Below are 19,149 nucleotides of genomic sequence, written 5' to 3' on the forward strand. Positions count from 1 at the left end.
TCCTTATTCTATACCTATGAAGTAGTTTGAAACAGTCTCCTTTACAGGCATTAGCTATTTGGTAACAGCTCTGCAAAAGCAGGACTATAGCAGCCTTACAATCTTGGTCTGAAACTGGGCATGGGGTTTGTTGTCATTCTAGTGTGGAGCTATGGTTCCTGCCATTGCTCCATTTTCCTTTTCTGTGCCCTGCAAATCCACGGATATCCGCTCTCTATGGGCGGGTATCGGCATTGCGGATGTGGCTGTAAATAACCACACCTCGTATTTGTGGATATGGATGCAGATTTTATGTTCGCACAGGGCTCTAGTGAGAAGTGTGCTGTGCGTTAAGCTCTCCGCATTCTATGTGGACTTAAGTTGCCACAGAGCCATACTAGAATGACAACACACCAGAGTTAACAAACTCTGTAACTGTTGATCCAGTGGATTTACACTGAGGATGAACGTTACTTAGTCTCCTGTAGTGGTGATAGAGGGCTAGGATTTTAGGGTTATTGCAGCCTTTGTCTTTGAGTCTTAAGAGCAGACTTCTAATTTGAACACACATCTTTGGGAGGTTGTTAGGGTCAGTTTGGGGATGCCAAACCCTGGCCATATCCTCACTGGGTTTGCCTTTTCCCAAAAAGTACACCTGCTGCTGTTCCCCACAGTCTGCAGAGTCCATGGTGTTCTTGGTGGTGGTGCTAATGTGTGCTCTTTGTTTTGAATGCAGAGTCTTGGCGTTGTCCTGTATGTGCTGGTCTGCGGTGCTCTGCCCTTTGATGGGAGTACGCTGCAGAATCTGCGGGCAAGGGTGCTGAGCGGGAAATTTCGCATTCCATTTTTTATGTCCACAGGTAAGGCCAGGTTGGTTTGCCTTTAGGCTTCTGAAACTATTAGCAGGCATTCTCTGTGGCTTTCTGCTGTGTCTTCGGAACACTTGGGGTATGTCTAGACCACATGCCTCTGCCGACAGGGGCATGTAAAAGAGGCTACCCGAATATAGTCAATGAAGTGGGGATTTAAATATCCCCGGCGTTATTAAAAAAAAAAATGGCTCAGCTGATCATCGGCACAGCACGCGAGTCAAGACCGGATCAGTCGACAGGGGAAGCCTTTGTCAACTACTCCTGTAAACCTCGTTCCATGAGGCATAAAGGAGCGGTCGACAAAGGCACTCCCTGTTGACGGATCCGCGTCTTGACTGCCGTGCTGTGCCGATGATCAGCTGAGCCGGCACACGCGGCGGCCGTTTTTATTTTAATGATGCCGGGGACATTTAAATCCCCGCTTCATTGACTATGTCGGGTAGCCTATTTTACACGCCCGTCGGCAGAGGCATGTGTAGTCTAGACATACCCTTGAGCTTCAATCCCGGCTGGCTGAATGTATTTATTTTATTTCTGTCTTCAGACAAAGGCCATTTCTGTCTCTCAGGTAGAATGGTTGAGCACTCGGGTCTAACATGTAAGAACTTCTCCATTCATTTTTCTGTGGAAATGTTAGCTCCCATATATCTAATCTTGCATATTATAAACTGCTGTCAGTGCAGGTCTGAGGTATTAGTGAAGGTAGGTTTTTAGGAGTTCTTGAAAGGTGCAAAGTGTGAGAGCACACAAAGCCCCAGGAATCTAGAACCTTTTACCACTGCTCCCCGAGACAGGAGAAGTTTGTAGCATTCTGGTAAGTACTGTTAACAACCCTGAGTATGTCCTCATTGTCTGAGAGACCCCCCTTGGATACGTCCCACTTACTGGCCACTGACATGCAGGCTACTGAAATGGAGTGTGTGTAGGCTCAACAGAGAGATTCTTCTGAGAAAGCAGCTTGATTCCGTTTAAAATAAAACTAAGTTCCCACTGAAAATGGTCGAGTGTTGGATCTTCCTTGTCTACAGCTCTGTGAGCAGAGGAGCATCTGCTTACTGCTGGCTGGTTGCTGAGCAGTGTGTTTGCGTGTCTCATTCCTCCAGGGGAGGTCAGTAGTAAATGGCTAGTCCAGAGTCACCTCACCATAAAGCTGAGCTGCATTTTGTTCCTCAAGAGCTGCACTGTTGTCCCCTTCTGCAGCCTCTCCTGTGAATGTGTAAAAGGGTTCCTGTCTGTATCTTTGTGTGCAACTATTTAAGCACTTAAAGAATCTGTTGGAGCCAGTTAAATGTGTTGCTGACTTTATGTACCTGCCAATATAGCTATTGGGGCCCACAAGAGATCCATATATTGATCTTCACTTCCTTTGCCAAGCGATGGGCTGCTGCAGGGATTTTTTAAATGGGACTGAAGTGCTGAGCAGGAGTTAGCAGACGGTCCTTTCTTTCCTCCCCTCCCCCTCCCACTTTCTCTCCATACATGCACGCTAGCGATGTGAAATTATAGCATCCTGCTTGGAGCTAGGCTCAGTGCTCTTCTTCAAGGGCTGCCAGGACTGTAGCCCATTCCTGTGCATAACTCCCATCTGTCTCAGGACTGGCCTCGTCTGGCTCTTTCTCATTGCGTTCCAGTGACCGGTAGGCCATGCCGAGGCCTGGTTCTCAAGAGGCTGAAATATCCCTGGCATTGGGAAAGCTGGGGGAGTGCCTTGCTTCTGGAGTATGTCCAGAGTGGCGTGGTGTCGGCAGGAGAGTGTCTAAGTGAGCCTTCCGTGTACATCAGTGCTGTAAATGACACTTGTACGGTACACAGATCTTAGACATCAGCGTTCATTATTAAACAGCCCTGCTTCCTTAATAAAGCGGTGGTGTTTAGTATGTTAATTTAGGGTTGAATGTTCCTTCTCAAAGACGCCCTCAGGAGACTGGTTTGCAGATTACCACAATTCTGTCTGTTGTAAATTCTTAATGCTAGCTGCTCTGAGTGCATGTTAAGTGTTTTGTTTTTAATGCATGCCAACTTGAGGTCACTGCTGATCTTCCCACGGTACCAGACAGGACATAAAAATACTGAAGTGCTATGCTGTTTCCATCAGAGCTTTCACCTTGGCAGGGCATGCTGGTTCACGTTTGTGATGGATTAGCTCAAATATACTGGTTGCTTTTCACATCCCAGAGGAGCCATTTGGACACACGTTGGGGAGAGACCAAGGAGAAGAACCGCATACTTCTTGCACACCCTGAATCCTTCTCTTACATGTGGGCACAACATACTTAGAGGGCCAAGTGGGTTAGTTACTTCAGCAGACTCTCCTTTTTGGGAGCCCGGGTTCACAGGATGAGCAGGGAGGCCTTGTCCTACCCTTGTCTTCCCCTGCAATTTGACTTGATTGGTGTGACGGCGCGTTGGGGGTCCCCCGTCTCCTGCACCCCGAAATGGCACAAACAGACTGCACCAGCCGGTGGAATAGAGAAAGTTTATTGCCTCTCCAGGATACAGCACAGCACAGATGTAATCTGGTCACAGAGCTGGGCTAGGATGCCTCAGGCCCCCTTGAGATGGGGGAGACTGGGCCCCTAAACTCCAGCCCCTCTCCCTAGGCTGTCTCCTCCATGCTCCCAGACAGCAACTAACCAACACTCTTCCAGCCCTGCCCCCCAGCCAGGGCAGCATTCCACCTTCCTTTGTTCCTCTCCATGGGGGGGTGTCTGGCCATACCAGTTGAGAGATCCCTTTGCATAATGACTCATCCTGTTTTGCTGGGTCGTGGTACCCACAGCAGCAGTGGGGGTTACCCCAGAGCCAGCAGCATAGAAACCAGCCAGGTTCCCTCACTATGTCACAATTGGTAGTTGCTGTTTATGCGACACCCAGGACTGCACAGTCAGAGCTGTGGAGGAGATTAGCACAAGCATGCGAGACCTAGATTGCAGGGCGCTTGTACCATGCATGTCTGCAGTGCACCTGGCTCTAATGTCACTTCTCTTTCTCTCTGTCGCAAACATGGGGCTAACCCCAGGTTTGAAGCAGACAAGTAGCTGTGTGTGCATGCGTGCACATCCGTGGGCTTCCTTGCTTGGATCTTAAGTTTTACATTTGGTGGAATTCAGTATCAGCGGAGTCCCCAGCTGATTGGTAGCTGCAGCTTGGAACTAACGGTCAGATCCATGAGGTTGCTGGAAAACTCACCCAAGCTTTGTATTACTAGCAAAGCGACCTTTACTTCCAACCTTTTCCTGCAACACAGAAGGAGTTGTCCCTTCCTGGCATGGTCGCTATGCCACTGGGAGCCTCCTACATGGAGGAGGTGCCTATACTACGTTCCAATAAACTAAGGTGTGAATATAAAGCATAGTAGTTATTCTGAACCAGCTCCTGTGAGGCCACACTTAGAATCACAGAACACTAGAACTTGAAGGGACTTTGAGAGGTCATCGAGTCCAGTCCCCTGCCTTCCGGGACCAAGCATCATCTAGATCATCCCTGACAGGAGTCTGTCTAACCTGCTCTTAAGTATCTCCAGAGAGGGAGATTCCACAATCTTCCTAGGCAATTTATTCCAGTGTTTAACCACCCTGATAGGAAGTTTTCCCTAATGTCCAACCTAAACCTCCCTTGCTGCAGTTTAAGCCCATTGCTTCTTGTCCTATCGTGAGAGGCCAAGGAGAACAAGTTTTCTCCCTCCTTCCTGACACACCCTTTTAGATACTTGAAAACTGCTATCGTGTCCCCTCTCAGTCTTCTCTTTCCTAAACTAAAGAAACCCAGTTCTTTCAGTCTTCCCTCATAGGTCATGTTCTCTAGACCTTTCATCATTTTGGTTGTTCTTCTCTGGACCTTCTCCGATTTCTATGCCATCATCTAAATCGTTGATGAAGATATTGAACAGAACCAGGCCCAGAACAGACCCCTGCAGAACCCCGCTTGTTCTGCCCTTCCAGCATGATTGTGAACCATTAATAACTACTCTCTGAGAGTGGTTATCCAGCCAGTTATGCACCCACCTTACAGTAGCCCCATCAAGGTTGTATTTCCCTAGAATATTGATAAATGTCAAATGCCTTACTAAAGTCTAGGTAAACCATGTCCACTGCTTCTCCCTTATCCACAAGACTTGTTATCCTATCAAAGAAAGCTATCAGATTGGTTTGACGTGATTTGTTCTTTATAAATCCATGCTGGGCCTATATTTGCCCTTTTCCAGTCTTCTGGAATCTCTCCCATGATTTTTCAAAGATGACAGCTAAAGGCTCAGATACCTCCTCTATCAGCTCCTTGAGTATTTTAGGATGCATTTCATCAGGCTCTGGTGACTTGCAAACAGCTAACTTTTCTAAGTAAATTTTAACTTGTTCTTTTATTTTAACTTCTAAATCTACCCCCTTCCCTCTGGCATTCACTATGTTAGACATCCTGTCACAATCTATCTTCTTGACAAAAACCCAAACAAAGCAGTCGTTAAGCACCTCTGCCATTTCCAAGTTTCCTGTTATTGTTTCTCTCTCCTCACTGAGCAATGGGCCTGCCCTGTCCTTGGTCTTCATCTTGCTCCTAATATACTTGTAGAACATCTTATGCCTCTAGCTAGATTTAGTTCTTTTTGTGCCTTTTCCTTTCTAATCTTGCCCCTGCATACCTGTGTTGTTTGCTTATATTCATCCTTTGTCATTTGACCTAGTTTCCACTTTTTATACATCTCCTTTTTGATGTTTAGATCACGTAAGATTTCCTGGTTGATCCAGAGTAGTCTCCTGCCATGCTTTTTATTTTTCTACGCAGTGGAGTAGTTTGCTTTTGGGCCCTTAACAATGTCCCTTTAAAAAACTGCCAACTCTCTTCAGTTGTTTTTCCTCCTAGTCTTGCTTCCCGTGGGACCTTACCTACCAGCTCTCTGAGTTCACTGAAATCTGCCGTCCTGAAATCCATTGTTTCTTTTTTGCTGTTCTCCCTTCTCACCTTCCTTACAATCATGAACTCTTGATTTCATGGTCACTTTCACCCAAACTGCCTTCCACTTTCAAATTTTCAACTGGTTCCTCCCTATTTGTTAAACTCAAATCAAGAACAGCTTCCCCCCAGTAGCTTTCTCAGCCTTATGAAATAGAATATTGTCTCCAATGCTTTCCAAGAACTTGCTGGATAATCTGCCCCCTGGTGTGTTCGTTTCCCAATATATGTTGTTGAAGCAAACACCTCACTCAGTTTAGGCGGCTAAACAGACAGCTTTATTGATCAATAAGGCAAAGTGAGCCAAACGTGGTCCAGTAAGCCTGGCTAATACAATCAATCGTAGTATCTTTATACCCTTAACCAAACAGTCTGACATCAGGGCATCCAATTACAGAAATCATCAATTAAACTTGGAAAAACAAAGCCTTAGCAGCAAGATGGTGGGCAGGTACTAGGGAGTGCATCTCCTGTCCCAACCAGCCCGATTAACACATTCTAATAGCTCATCTTGCAGGCCTCTGTCCTGGGGTAACAGAAAGTTCACTCTGGTATATGTGCAGAGGCAGAAAGCTGAAATGGTTTCTGTTGTACAAGATGGCTTCTAGCTAAATATGAAAATGGTTTCCACAATGTCTTGCGCTACAGTCAGTGTCTTGGTGCGCATTAGGTAGTCCATAGAGGAATTGGATTAAGTTGATGCATGCAAAGGCACTCTTGGTGTGATATAATAGGTGGTGCAGAATAAGCTGCCAATGTGGTTACTTGCTTGCACCCTGGCTTAGTGCGCAACAGCCTCTCTGGCTAGACAAGCTCAGAGTGGTAACTTTGTGGTGTGAGTTCACATTGCTCTGCTCTCCAGGAAGAAGAGTGGGATGTCATTTCTGCTTATTGGTTGGGCTCATTTGAGCAACACAGTCCCTACCGAGGTAGCCTATCACTTCTGGAGACCTGGTGTAGGTGGCAATAGAGGGAGATTTGCTGACCCTCTTCAGAGTTCCCCATTCCCCCAGGAATAATTCACAGTGGCTGCATACAAGAGTCTGGAGCCTACAGCGGCAGGGTGTGCTGCCAGCCAGCACTGAGGAACCCTGGCAGAGTTTAGGGGAGACACTCAGGAGCAGTTGCAGTCGGGGCTGGGAGAGTTGGAAGGCATGCTTGGGGAGGGGCTGCCAGGGCTGCCCTACAGGCAAGTATTTGTGTGGGAGGATGCTTAGCAGGATCCAAATGGATTGGCAGGGCTGTACGGGGGGAGCTCCTGCCGGCACTGTGCTTGTCTCAGACCAGCGTCCTTGATACGCTTGTGTGTGCGCACAAATACTCTGGTTGCGAATGTGCAGCACGGCACCGTACTCAGCCTCCAAGAGCAGCTCGCCACCTTCTAGTTGCAACATTAAAGGGCATGTGTTTTAACTAAAGGAAATTAATTTTCAGTAAATAATTGTGCCGCCAGAGAGAGAGAGATCTCCTGTGGACAATATTGCTGAATCATCGTGGATTAGACTTTATTGTGACTTAACTACAAGCAACACAAGAGAAGCAGTTTATCACTAGTAATCAGTTCGAGGAGTGCAACATGCACGGCCAGGGCTGCGGCTAAAGTGGAGACAGTACTGAGCCCTGAGTCCAGTTAATCAACAACAGCCCCGTGTGTTAGAGACTGAACCAGACCTCTTGGATGTGCTGGGCTCAGCTCCGTTCCTCAGGGCTTCCGGCTGGATGATGAGAGGGATTAATTGGCACAGCGTTTAATATCTGTCTCCTAGGATATTCTGGCTCGCACCTTTCCAATGTCAGGCTAGCAGTTGTCAGATCCAGAGAAATTGTGGCAAACCCTTTGGGAAGTCAGAGTCCCTGGCTTAGCTCCACATCCACGGGTGAACGTGCTGCCTTCCTTTGCTTAGAAAGCAGTTCTCCACTAGGCTCTTCAGCTATAATGTCCCGGAGCTGAGCTCTGAAGAGCCTGTGGATGGAGATAGGAAAGCCATTGGTTTTTGCTCTATGTGAGGGTGCGTCTACGCAGCGGGGCTATTTCGGGATACCGAAGTGTCCTGAAGTGGCTACTCCACATCTTTTGAACGTGCCTGCTATTTCGAGAGAGTGCGTCCACTATTTCGAGACCTATTTTGGCATCCTGTAACTGTGTAGACGTGCCAAATCTTGAAATATGCTCTTTCCACATTCAGTCGAAATAAGATATGCCATTTGTGTAGTGCAAGTTACCTATCTTATTTTGAGTTTAGATGCTTTGTAGATGCACCCTGAATGTCTTTTTCATTTGGACCCTTTAATTCTCTTAAATAAAAAACCCTTCTCCCTTTTCTGGTGCAATGAAGCTTCCCAACCTGAAGCTTTGAGTATCCAGAGCTTAACAGCCACCAAACCAAAGATAAGCTTGTGAATTCTGAACTTCATTGCTATGTATATCCCCTCTGCACACACCCACCTTTCCACTTACTCTCGGTTCTTTGGCATGTGCTAATCAGTGACTTCTTCTGTTATTCCTTTTGGCCCATTTACTTTGTGTGCCACTTGAGCAAAGGAAAGCAAAGCGATCCAGGGATGAGGCGTGGGAAAACTGCCAAGTCAAGAAGCCATGAAGAGCTAGTTAGTGAAGGAACCTTTGTAAGAGAGGGCTCCCCAACGCAGAAATGTGGAGGAGAGGGAGTATGGAGACAACATGTGGCCCTCGCAAAGGGCGTAGCATAAAAGAAGGTGCAAAACTACCTTTGTCGGATGGAGGCACATCTGATGGTCTGAGATCTGTACAGGGTGCACCTGGGGGAGGAAAGGACAGCGTGGCACCCTTCACTGAGCATTTCCTTGCTCTGCTGGAGCCACCTGTCAGTATTTTGGTTTCATGAAAAATATTTCCCTTTGCCAGTAGCAGATGTTGTAGAGATTTAATAGAGGGTCGATTTCCTCCTTCTGTGCTTTCTCCAGCCTGAAGCCCTCTTTGAAGTCTGAGCTCATGAGTGACAGTTGCAGGAAAGGGAAGGGAGAGACGGCCTGGGAGGGGGCACGGTTAGCCACTCCATGCGCAGGAGCCCAGACGTGGGGGGAGAGCTGCGTGTGCCTGGTCCTGCTGTACAGCGCTTTCAACAGCCCTGACTTCCTAGGTTCAGACTGTCCAGCCGATTCCTTCGCAGCCTCCTGGGTAACAAGTGCCTTGCGCTTTTGCTAATCACTGTGCTGCTTCAAGTGACCAGGAGGAAGGTCTGATCTTCACAAAGTCCCTGCCCTCGGGAGCTGACAGTCCAGCCACGCCAGCTGTTTCCTAGGAGTTGGTCGGCAATGAAGGGTTTAGAGAGAGTTAATTTCACACGTTGCCCCTCCTCAGCGACTTGCCTTGGCAGTCCGAGGTTTTCTCATTGGAATGTTCCTCTGGTAGCTACATTTGCAAGGTCTTGGGATGCGTATGGCAGTGGAGACTGTTGCTGGTCTCATGTCGGTGGTATGCTTGGTTGCGTCTCCCTTGAACTCCAGCAAAGCCACATTCAGATACAGGTTCTCTTTAAACCCACCTCTGCTGTAAAAAGTACATCTGACTAAATCATCCCTTCTAGCATCCTGTATCCAGCAGTGACTAGCACCAGCTGCTTTTAAAGATGGGTGCAAGAAATTCCTTAGGTGACAGTTATAGAATAACTTGATCACCGAGGCAGCTTCTTCCTAATCTTTGTTACTTGGTGGTTCATGCCCTAAGGAATGAGGGTTTATTTCCCTTTTAAGTGTTCTCTTTTCTCAGGTGTTCCCATTGTTCTTCTAAACACCCAATCCTTTATTTTAAATCTCCCCAAGATCCTCACCTTTGATACCTCGAGTTCTACAAGTTCATTATGGATGCTCTGTTTGGCAAAGCATCATTTTATCAGTTTTATACGGCTTCTCTTTCAGCTTCATTGAATGCCCTTTTGTACTTGTCTTTTGTCCAAATACAGAAGTAAGGCTGCTCCTGTCCTTTTCTGACCCTCTGCATTGTGCAGACAAGACATAGCAGTGCTCTGTGCCTTGGGGACCCCTAGAACAATGGCTCTATCACAGTAATTCCTAGCATTTCAATAGCAGTCTTCCTTACAAAGTGCTTTACAAAGGAGACATTTTCCCCATGAGGAGACAGAGGCCCAGGGAGCTTTGGTGACTTACCTAGGCAGAGTCAGTGGCAGACTTGGGAGCAAACTCTTTTGGATATCCTGTGATGTCTGGCATGCATCAACCACATGAAAAACCCACCTTGTCTCCCAGTGTGCAGAGCTCCTTGCCCCGTGCATGCCCTCTGATGTACAGTGACTTAGCTCAGCGGTTAAGTGCTCTGCTTCCATCCCGAGTCCTTTGGACTGCAGGGAGAGAATTCTAACACTTGCATGGAGGCAGAGATGTGCTAAAATGTGAGGGGCATCTAAAGCACCCCTACATCTGTCCAGCTTCTGGGACAGCCACAGAGCTCCTTCCTTAGAGAGGCAGTAACCCTATCCACCAGCCCAGGTTCATTCATAACACGATACTTCTGCTGTCAAATGCCTTGCATTCTCCATTGAAAACGATCCCAGTGTATCTTCTTTCACCAAAATACTTTGAGGTTTTTCTTGCTCTGAAGACGCAGCTGGCATAATGCGCAAGCTAGATAAGTGGTAGCAGCAGCAGCAGCTGCATAGTTGGCAATGGCTGCGGAAGGGGAATTAGATGTGGTGCTTGGGCATTTTCAGTCCCTGAGATGAGCAAGTGCTGGGAAAGATGCAATATTTAAAAATTAAGTAGCTTTAGGCTAGATCTGATGTGGAAGGAAGAATTTGCATTTTATTCCTCTAGATCTAAATTGCCGCTTCCTTTATTGAACTGGTTTGGATAGTGTTTAAAAAACATCTGCACTGTGCATTTGCATCTTACGTTTAAACCATGTTTGCTCTTTTTTTAGAGGTTTTTGTGTAGTAATTAGGAAAGACAATGTTCATGAAAATGTATGATTTATTCTAATTGCCGACATGGCTCCATCTTTATGGGGGAGACTCTAGCTCCTATTTTATAGCCTTCTTTAATGGAAACCTTCATTTGAGAATAAGACGCCTTTCTCTGGCTTCAGGTTGAACTTGTTATCATAGTCCATATGGTGCAAGCGTGGGTCAGGCATGGCGGCAGGGCTTGTTGTTGTACGGAAGTTTGGGAACTGTGTTTTTCTGCGTTAAGCCTGCGTTTGGTAATCCTGCCTTGGCAGCCTGCTAGATTCCAATTGTGGTTTGCCCTTCACCCCTGCAATACGGGCTGGGCTGGGTTGGGTTGCGTTGCCAGAGTAAACACGTAGGTGAGAAGTAGATGTGCGCCACCTACAGGCCGTAACAAACATCACCGCGTTGGTTCTGGCGGTTGCTTGTTGAATGAAAGAGGGAGTTTGTATTTCATTCAAAAACTAGACTTTTTTAGGGGGCAAAGTTTGCTGAATTAAAGGAATACAGGCAGTGGCAGTGTAATCATGTGGGTCTGCCGATATTAGAGACACAAAGTGGTGAGGTAAAGTCTTTATTGGGCCAACTTCTGTTAGTGAGAGAGAAGAGCCTTTGAGCTTACACAGAGCCCTTCTTCAGGTCGAAAGGTGTGCAGTCAGTCACGTTCGGCCCCAAGTACAAATGCTTTCAAAGCAAGCTTTTGCAATACTGAAAGGCAGCAAAAGGGTTACCATGGGCATGCAGAGCTTCTGTTTGCTGTCCTAATGCAAGGTCTGCACCGGCATTGGGTGGCACTTTACTATAAGGAAAAGCAAATCCATGCTCTTGCGTGGCAGAAGCCATTCTGTTCTTTGGGAGTTGGGATCTTTCTGCCCTCGTGGCTGGCAGAGCCCCCTGTGGTCGCTGACTGCTGCCCAGATGAGGATGGAGGGCCACTGTCACGCCGTGCTGCATGGGGTCCTGTAGCAGCAGGGTGCTGGAGCAAGAGCACTTAATTAGCCTCTGCGCTGTCAGCTCCAATCACGGGGAACAGATTGGGGCTGATATAAAAGCCTAATGCCAGCCTGGGGATTGGCAGCATCTCCCAGCCTGACGAGCCAAGGGCTGTGGAGGCTGGGAGGGAGCCAGAAGGAGGGGCCAGGCAGTGAGGAGAGGAGAGGTCAATCAGTCAGGGCGGGAGCTGGAAGCCTCCTAGCTGAAGACTGACTGTCTGTCTGAGGAGAGAAGCCCATAGCGACTGTAGATAGTTTGGCGCTGGTGGTGGGACAAGTGCGGGTGAATAAAGACGGGGTGTTGCACAATCCTGAAGTCTCTCCGAGCCTTATTTGGGAGGGCAGCCAGTGCTGGGGGAGAGGCAGCTGGTGGTGCCCTCTGGTGCAGGTCCTTTGAATTATGCTGAGCTGGAGACCTTGATTTAATTAGGCTTTGGGCAGAGCTTGTGCCTATCCGTGGTAGCTCCTATGCTCGTGTGTCAGATGTCAGGGATTTAACCCCATGCTTGTGTGCAAGACTCAGTCAGGCCCAACGCAGGGCGCATGTATATTCGCTGTTTGCCACAGACCCCATCCCCAGAACATTGTTCTTGTCTGTTGCCTCAAAACAATGCCCTTGTTCCAGCCCTGATGCGAAGCCGCGTCCCTCGGGGGGTGTTGACCTGTGCTACTGAATGACTCGTTCTCTTGTTGCTCTCTTGTAGAATGTGAGCACTTGATCCGCCACATGCTGGTGCTGGACCCGAGCAAGCGACTCTCGATGGAACAGATTTGCAAACACAAATGGATGAAGCTCGGGGAAGCGGATGCCGAGTTTGACAGGGTGCGCAGGCAGAAACGCTCTGGGGCGGCTCCCTGCTGAATGGGTGCGGGGAGTGCCGCATGCGGGGTTTAGGGAGGAGGGCTGAATACTGCCCCTGAGTTCCCCGTTGGGAACCACTAGAGCTGCTCAGACCCAAATGAGCACCCTGCGTCCAGTGTTCCCAATTCCCAAATGCTAGCGTGTTGGTATTCTCCTCCCTGTTGGGCCGTGCAGCTTACTCACTGTCGCCCCTCCTCTCTCGGACTTGAGATTGCTCATCCTCTTGCATTATTCTCTTAGTCTCGGTAGCTCTGGGCTCCTTTGATTGCCCTGCTGATGCCCTGCGGGGGCTCCTGTCAGGCTGCTTGTGGGACGTTGCTGGCTCCCAGGATCGTGCGCCACTGAGATGCCGTTTCTGCCCCTGTTTTGCCCTCTGCGTTCAGATAGTGTGCAGGGCGGCCCTGCAGCACAGCACGCGGGCCCTCCTGCCGCAGGCTTGCAGCACTGGGGTGTGCGGTGTGTCCCACCTGAGCACTGAGGGTCTCTCTGTGCCCTTGCAGTTAATAGCAGAATGTCAGCACCTCAAGATTGAAAGGCAGATGGAGCCACTGAATGAAGATGTGCTCCTAGCCATGGTGGAGATGGGGCTGGACAAAGAGCGCACACTACAGGTAACTCAGGCCAGCTTGGGCTGCTGCCTGCAGCTGGTGAATGTCACGTTAGCAGCTGATCACACTTGCCAGTTAATACTTTCTTCTGCAGAGAGTTCAGGGGTGGGGGGAAGGGAATTTATTTTCATTATGAGAGGGGAAAAAAACTCTCTCTCCATCCTTCCCTTGCTAGTCACTGAGGACAGACGCCTATGATCACTACAGTGCAATCTATAGCCTGCTCTGTGACCGATTAAAGAGGCACAAGAACCTGCGCATTACAGCACCGCCCAGCGTGCCGCGGACCATGGCCTTCTCCACCCCAGCTACCATCCAGGTGGGTCTGCGTAGGCGGGTGCTTCACGCTGCTTCCCCTCGCCTTGCAGTGCGCAGCTTGGCCACAGCTTGATTAGCTGGCACGTAAAGTAACTTGTGTCCCTTCATGAACGGCTCCCCCGATGAGGAGAGACTTTGCCTGTGGGGTAGGTTTGCACGTGTGTCGGCGGTCCTGGACTCTTGGGGTTTGCAACGTTCCGGGCATGAGACTGAGCCTTTATGTAGTCCCGTGTCTTTCATGCGAGGCCTGCTCCCACCCGCCGGACCTAGTGTCTTGTGATGCAGTGGCAGGAGTCCCTCGTGCACTTAGGGAGATGTTCTAGGCTGAGAAACGGAGCGTCTGGGATGGGTGTGAGGAAGCTGTTTCCATTGGCAGCAGGAACTGCAGAGGAGCCGACTCTCTTGCTTTAACTGAAGTCAGGCTGTGAGGAGGGGAGTAGAGAGAGGCGGTCCTGGGGGTGGCTGATGCAAGCCTGTTAAGGATGCCAAGAACAGCCTAGAACTGGCTCCTGGATCTCCCCCCTTCTCCTCCAGTGTGCATGCTGGACGCTAACCCTGGTTTGTGCTGTGCAGCGCCTGGGAGCACAGCTGAGTGTGTGGCAGGTGGGTGAGAAGGGAGCGTTGGGGGGGAGGCGGAGGAAGATCTAGCACAGCTTGGAGTTGGGATCCCTTCTGCGAGTGGCTAATGTGTTTGGGAGAAGGCGATTCCCCCCGAAGGGCACTGCGCTCCATTGGCGCCCATAGGCAGAGTCACTACCCGAAGGATTTTGCTGCTGATTTTTATAAAGGACCCCCCCCCCCTCAGTTCCTCATGGTTTTGATTCCTTCTGCTTTGCAGGCGGAACAGGCAGGCAACCCCGTGAGTATCAATGTGCCGCAAGTGCAGCTCATCAACCCCGAGAACCAGATTGTAGAGGCAAGTTGCTTTCCGTTGGTGGCCCCTGGGCGCGCCCTTTCTTCGGGACACGCTGGGCTCCTGGCACTTGACTTCAGCACCTCTTGTGTTTTCCCCACTCAGACCGATGGGACGATGAACTTGGACAGCGATGAAGGGGAAGAGCCATCCCCCGAGGCCCTGGTCCGCTATCTCTCGATGAGACGGCACACTGTTGGAGTTGCTGACCCCCGGTGAGTGTCCGGCTTTCTCCTGAGTGGCAACAGAGACACCCCCCCTGCCTTTTTAAGGGCGCCCCTCCACCCCGTGGATGATGATTCTCTGGCTCGCCGTGGCCCCTTGGAGGCACTCGGGCATGTATGTTCTAAGGAGCTCTCACGCCTTTGAGTTGCTTCCTGGTGAGAGGTCAGAGGTTTTATAGAATCTGTTAAAATGATGGAAAAACACATGCCAAAAATCCACCCTTCCGTACGCAGGAGTGAAGTCTCTTTGCCTGCCTGCCTGCTCTCCGCACCCCACGTTCTGCAGTGAACGGGATGGCAGGGTGGGATTCTTGCTCGAGAGCACAATCGAGGTAGGGGGTGGGGAGGCAAGCCGGGTGCTAGCTGACTAGCAGAAATCCATGTCTTTTTGCCAGAACAGCCATTTCCCCGCTGGCTCGTGTGGCAGGCCTCTCCGGTAGAGCCACAGGGAATCGCTGCTGGGTTTGTGTCGCCGGCGGCAGCGTGGGCCAGAGAGCTTTTCCAGGCTCCTCGGCCTGGGCGCCCCCTTACTTGTAATGTGTCGGTGTCTAGAGAGGAGGTGTCGTGAGTGATCTCAAGTGCAGTTGGGTTTGGCATGGATGGCGGGGCTGGCCAATCCAGTTCTGCCTCCACAGGGCGGATGACAGCCTGGAAGATGTTGAAGCACTTGTGCTCTGTGAAGCCCGGGAGACGCAGGGCTAGCTGCAGCAAGCGTGTCGGTTGGTTTGCTTGGCCTGTTTCTAAGCCCTGTGTCCCAATGTGATTGTGCAGCACGGAGGTGATGGAAGATCTCCAGAAGCTCCTGCCAGGCTACCCTCGTGTCACTCCCCAGGCTCCGTTCCTGCAAGTGATGCCAAACATGAGCTTCATGCACAACATGCTGCCTATGCAGAACCTGCAGCCCACGGGCCAGCTGGAGTACAAGGTACCAACCGCCATGGACTGTCGCATGACTGCAGCCAGTGCTACCTGGAGATGCAGGCTGCAGCTCTTGGGAGAGCCCCATGTCTGCTCCATGGGTTTTACAATCGCGTTGGTTGCTGAGCCCGAGATTTAGCTCTGTCTGTCGCCTGCTGTCCTGGGCTGTGCCTCTTGTGCTGAGTAAAACCAAAACAACCCCGTAATTTGAAATTCAGAAACGTGTTCGATAGGGCAGGGGAGGTCAGCGATGTGGTAACAAATCACACCAAGAGGCCCAGCCTGTCTTGTGACTAAAGCTCAGGGCTGGAAGGTCAGGCTTCTCCCAGCTCTGCCACTGTCTCGCTGTGGGAATTCAGGGAGGTCACGCGCCTGCTCCGTGCCTCAGTTTCCCCAGTAGTCGGATGTTGACGAGACTTCACCTCCGCCAAGGCCAAAGAGGCTGTTTGCTCTTGTAAGTTGACTCTGCCTCCTGGTGGAGATTAAATGAAATATTCAACAGCCAATGTAGCCTCTGGGGAGATCATATGTTGCTGGGAGATGGATTTCGTAGTGCTTGTACTATGTGGTCTGGGTGCCAGTGGAGAGCCGCCTGTTGACATGGTGCTAACTTGCAAGCTGCAAAAACGTTCTAAGTGACAGCAACAAATATAGAGGATATTTGGTGACTACAAATAGGATACAGTCTGCGTGACTGTAAATGGGAAAGAAAATGTCCATGAGACATTATTCGTATTGAAATGTGGTCAAGGTGAAGAAAGTCTAATAGGTGTTTCATCTGATACTATGTGAACTGTAAGATTTTATCTTCTGCTTGAAAATCTCAGCAAAAATCAAACGTCAGTGAAATTTAGCACTAGCCATATACTGTGCATGTGACTACCCATATTAATATGTAAAAATATTTTGAATTTCATGTTTTCCTCTAAAAGTTGGGATTTGGAAGCCGTGACCAATGCTTCGTAGAGCTAGCAGCACGTAGGCTGTTGGATCTTCTGAACCGCTTTGGGATGCTTGTATGCACCACAGGGTATGTGGTTGCATCCAGATGCATCGAGACCCTCCTCAGCAGGCAGCGGGGGAGGACGAGTATGCTGTGCTGACTCTGTGTTCCTCCTAGGAGCAGTCCTTGCTGCAGCCCCCCACGCTGCAGTTGTTGAATGGAATGGGCCCTCTGGGGCGACGGGCTTCGGATGGCGGAGCCAACATCCAGCTGCACGCACAACAGCTGCTGAAGCGCCCTCGAGGTCCTTCCCCCCTCGTCACTATGACGCCGGTAGGTAGCAAAGGAAGAACAGAGTTGGTGGCATGTTTGCAGACATGTCCTCCTGCTGGCTGAGCTGGCAGCGAGAGCTGGGGGGAGTGGTGTGTGGGAAAGTACTGCAGAGGCGGACAGGGAATGAAATGCCAGATTCCCAACACTGGCAGAGACTTGCCACCTGCCGTTTGCTTTTGCTTTCCTTCCGCCGGGACTTTCCTCCTACAGTACTGTCCCCTTTGGGGACCCTTTCCCTTCATCCTCTCTGCCCACCTGCTCTCCAGAGGCTAAGCCGAAGCTGGATTCAAAGGACCTTTTAAAACAGATGGTGGCTTTGCTGCCAGTATCCTGTCCCTGGCCATGCTGTGACTCGGCTCCTCCTTCTTCCACACTGTCTACGCTCCTAGAGCTTAAAACTCCTTCGGTTACCAGGTGCCTCGCAAGCACCTTTCCTTTCCGTCTCCCCATATCGCTGTTTGCTTAGCATCTGGCTTTGTGGTGCCCCGCCCTTGGAGTGGGCACGGCTAGCTGTCTGGCAGGGGCCCTGAGGCATGCTGACTGCTTGAGCCGGTCCCCGCGGGATCGTCTCCTTCCCAGTGGAAGCGAGCGTGTCCGGGGAGTAGCGGCGTGTCTCCAAGGTGACGCTCACGTCCACTCTCCGGGTTTCTAATCGCTTTGCTCCTTTTTGTTACCGTATTGGGGTTGTCAGCTGGAATCTGCCCAGTTCTGTATCTTCCTCCTGCCATTAATGACCTGCACAAAACTGCTAGCTCTAGGGGCCAGACGTCTCGCTACCGTGAGGACTGTGATGTGCTGATACTGACTGGGTCTTTTATTTATCATTTAGTCGTAGCTGAAATGTGTCCTCTCTTCAGAAGTGCTGGGAAGAGCCTGATGTTTGTAACCCTCTCGCTAAGGTGGCTTTGCCACTCTCTTGCTCTATTGGATCAGAGAAAGGACAGTCTGCCCGTGGGAAGTGCGGCGCGTTGCTGTGGGCTGTGCTCCCCTGTGACTGCACCTCCTGCTAGCACCACAAGGAGAAGCTGCCTGGGGAGGGGGGCAGGTGGTTTGGAGGAGGGTTCCGAGTGCCCCCCGGGCCCGGTGCCTTACTGTGCTGGAACCCTTTCCAGAACGTCGGTTCTCCTCAGCCCAGAAAGGGCGCTGAACAGGTCGTTTCTGGAGCCCACGGTTCCCCTTTCCTCTCTCCTCAGGCAGTGCCAGCAGTTACCCCCGTGGATGAGGAGAGCTCCGACGGGGAGCCGGATCAGGAAGCTGTACAGAGGTAACCCCCCATCTGTTGGCCTTTCCCCTCGTGCTGCTGGAGAGGCTCCCCCTGTGGTGCATTTCAAACCCAACCCTTCCACCTCATCCCAAGCTGCAGGCACTGCTTGTGGGGACGGTTTAACTCTTCCTGTGGTGCCTGTTCACACCAGACAGTTACTAACAGGCAAACAAATGACTCTGTGAAAGAATCTGGCATCACCTGAAACTTTGCCGGCTGTTTGAGCAATAGGGTCTCCAGAAACTCTAAGCACTAATGGCTTTTGCGTAGGGTGCACCAGCATGCAAACCAAACTAACCTGCATTGTCAGTGCTTCTGGAACCGCACCCTCCCTCGTCCCTGACTGGGGGACTGGTCTCATTTTATCTGCGCAGCTTTTGGAACAAGACCTGCAGTAAACACCCAACTCTGATGCCTTAAACGAAGTGAGTTTGGTTAAAAAGGCAGGTATCTGTAGCCCTTCAGACTTCTAGCCATAGCACTAGGTCCTAACGCAGTCTGTTCCAACATGAGAGGTGGTCCAACGTTGACTCCAAAACTTCACTTCTCTCCCCAGCCAAAATGTGTATCGGGGTTTTCCTCCAGGCAAAACCACTAACGCTGGCCTTGCTAATACTTCCTTAGTAGCTTTTGTGCAGCTAGTTTTTCTGCTAACCAATGTGTGCAGGAGATCTTACTAAGTTCGATGGATTCTTCCCAGTTCTGATGGGCAGGAACTTGGGTGAGAGCGAGCACTTCCTCAGCGTTTGTGGATATTGTCCTTCCAAGAGGATGCAAATACTCACTAGGTGGGTAGCAGGCAGGTGTAGAACTGAGGGAGCTGCTGCTAAAGCCCTGTAATATCCCTCTAGCCTTTGGGACCTCTGCTGGTCTCACTGTTGCAAACCAGAAGGGTTCAAACGGTGATGGGTACAACAGTGGCTTGTCCCGGGTATGTGGTCACATTCCCTTGTCTACCTGGCCATAGAACATGGGACACATTAACGAATTCCAGATGCTATTCCTTCTGCTTCCACTGTCCTGGAGCCGAGTGTCC

The 19,149-nt window shown here is 50.2% G+C and overlaps 1 protein-coding gene across 2 annotated transcripts in view; it reads left to right on the forward strand.

Annotated features, from left to right (window-relative positions):
* Positions 1-19,149, forward strand: part of SIK3 (SIK family kinase 3) — a 144,713-nt gene that overhangs the window by 106,133 nt on the left and 19,431 nt on the right. For both annotated transcript variants that reach the window (XM_075909531.1, XM_075909532.1), the window contains exons 6-14: positions 716-839; positions 12,435-12,553; positions 13,093-13,203; positions 13,376-13,519; positions 14,357-14,434; positions 14,537-14,646; positions 15,427-15,580; positions 16,694-16,849; positions 18,043-18,113. In XM_075909531.1, the coding sequence (XP_075765646.1) occupies positions 716-839; positions 12,435-12,553; positions 13,093-13,203; positions 13,376-13,519; positions 14,357-14,434; positions 14,537-14,646; positions 15,427-15,580; positions 16,694-16,849; positions 18,043-18,113 (1,067 nt within the window). The remainder of the gene's footprint in view (positions 1-715; positions 840-12,434; positions 12,554-13,092; positions 13,204-13,375; positions 13,520-14,356; positions 14,435-14,536; positions 14,647-15,426; positions 15,581-16,693; positions 16,850-18,042; positions 18,114-19,149) is intronic.

The sequence above is a fragment of the Pelodiscus sinensis genome, chromosome 26 (assembly GCF_049634645.1).
Source record: "Pelodiscus sinensis isolate JC-2024 chromosome 26, ASM4963464v1, whole genome shotgun sequence".
Taxonomy (NCBI): domain Eukaryota; kingdom Metazoa; phylum Chordata; order Testudines; family Trionychidae; genus Pelodiscus; species Pelodiscus sinensis.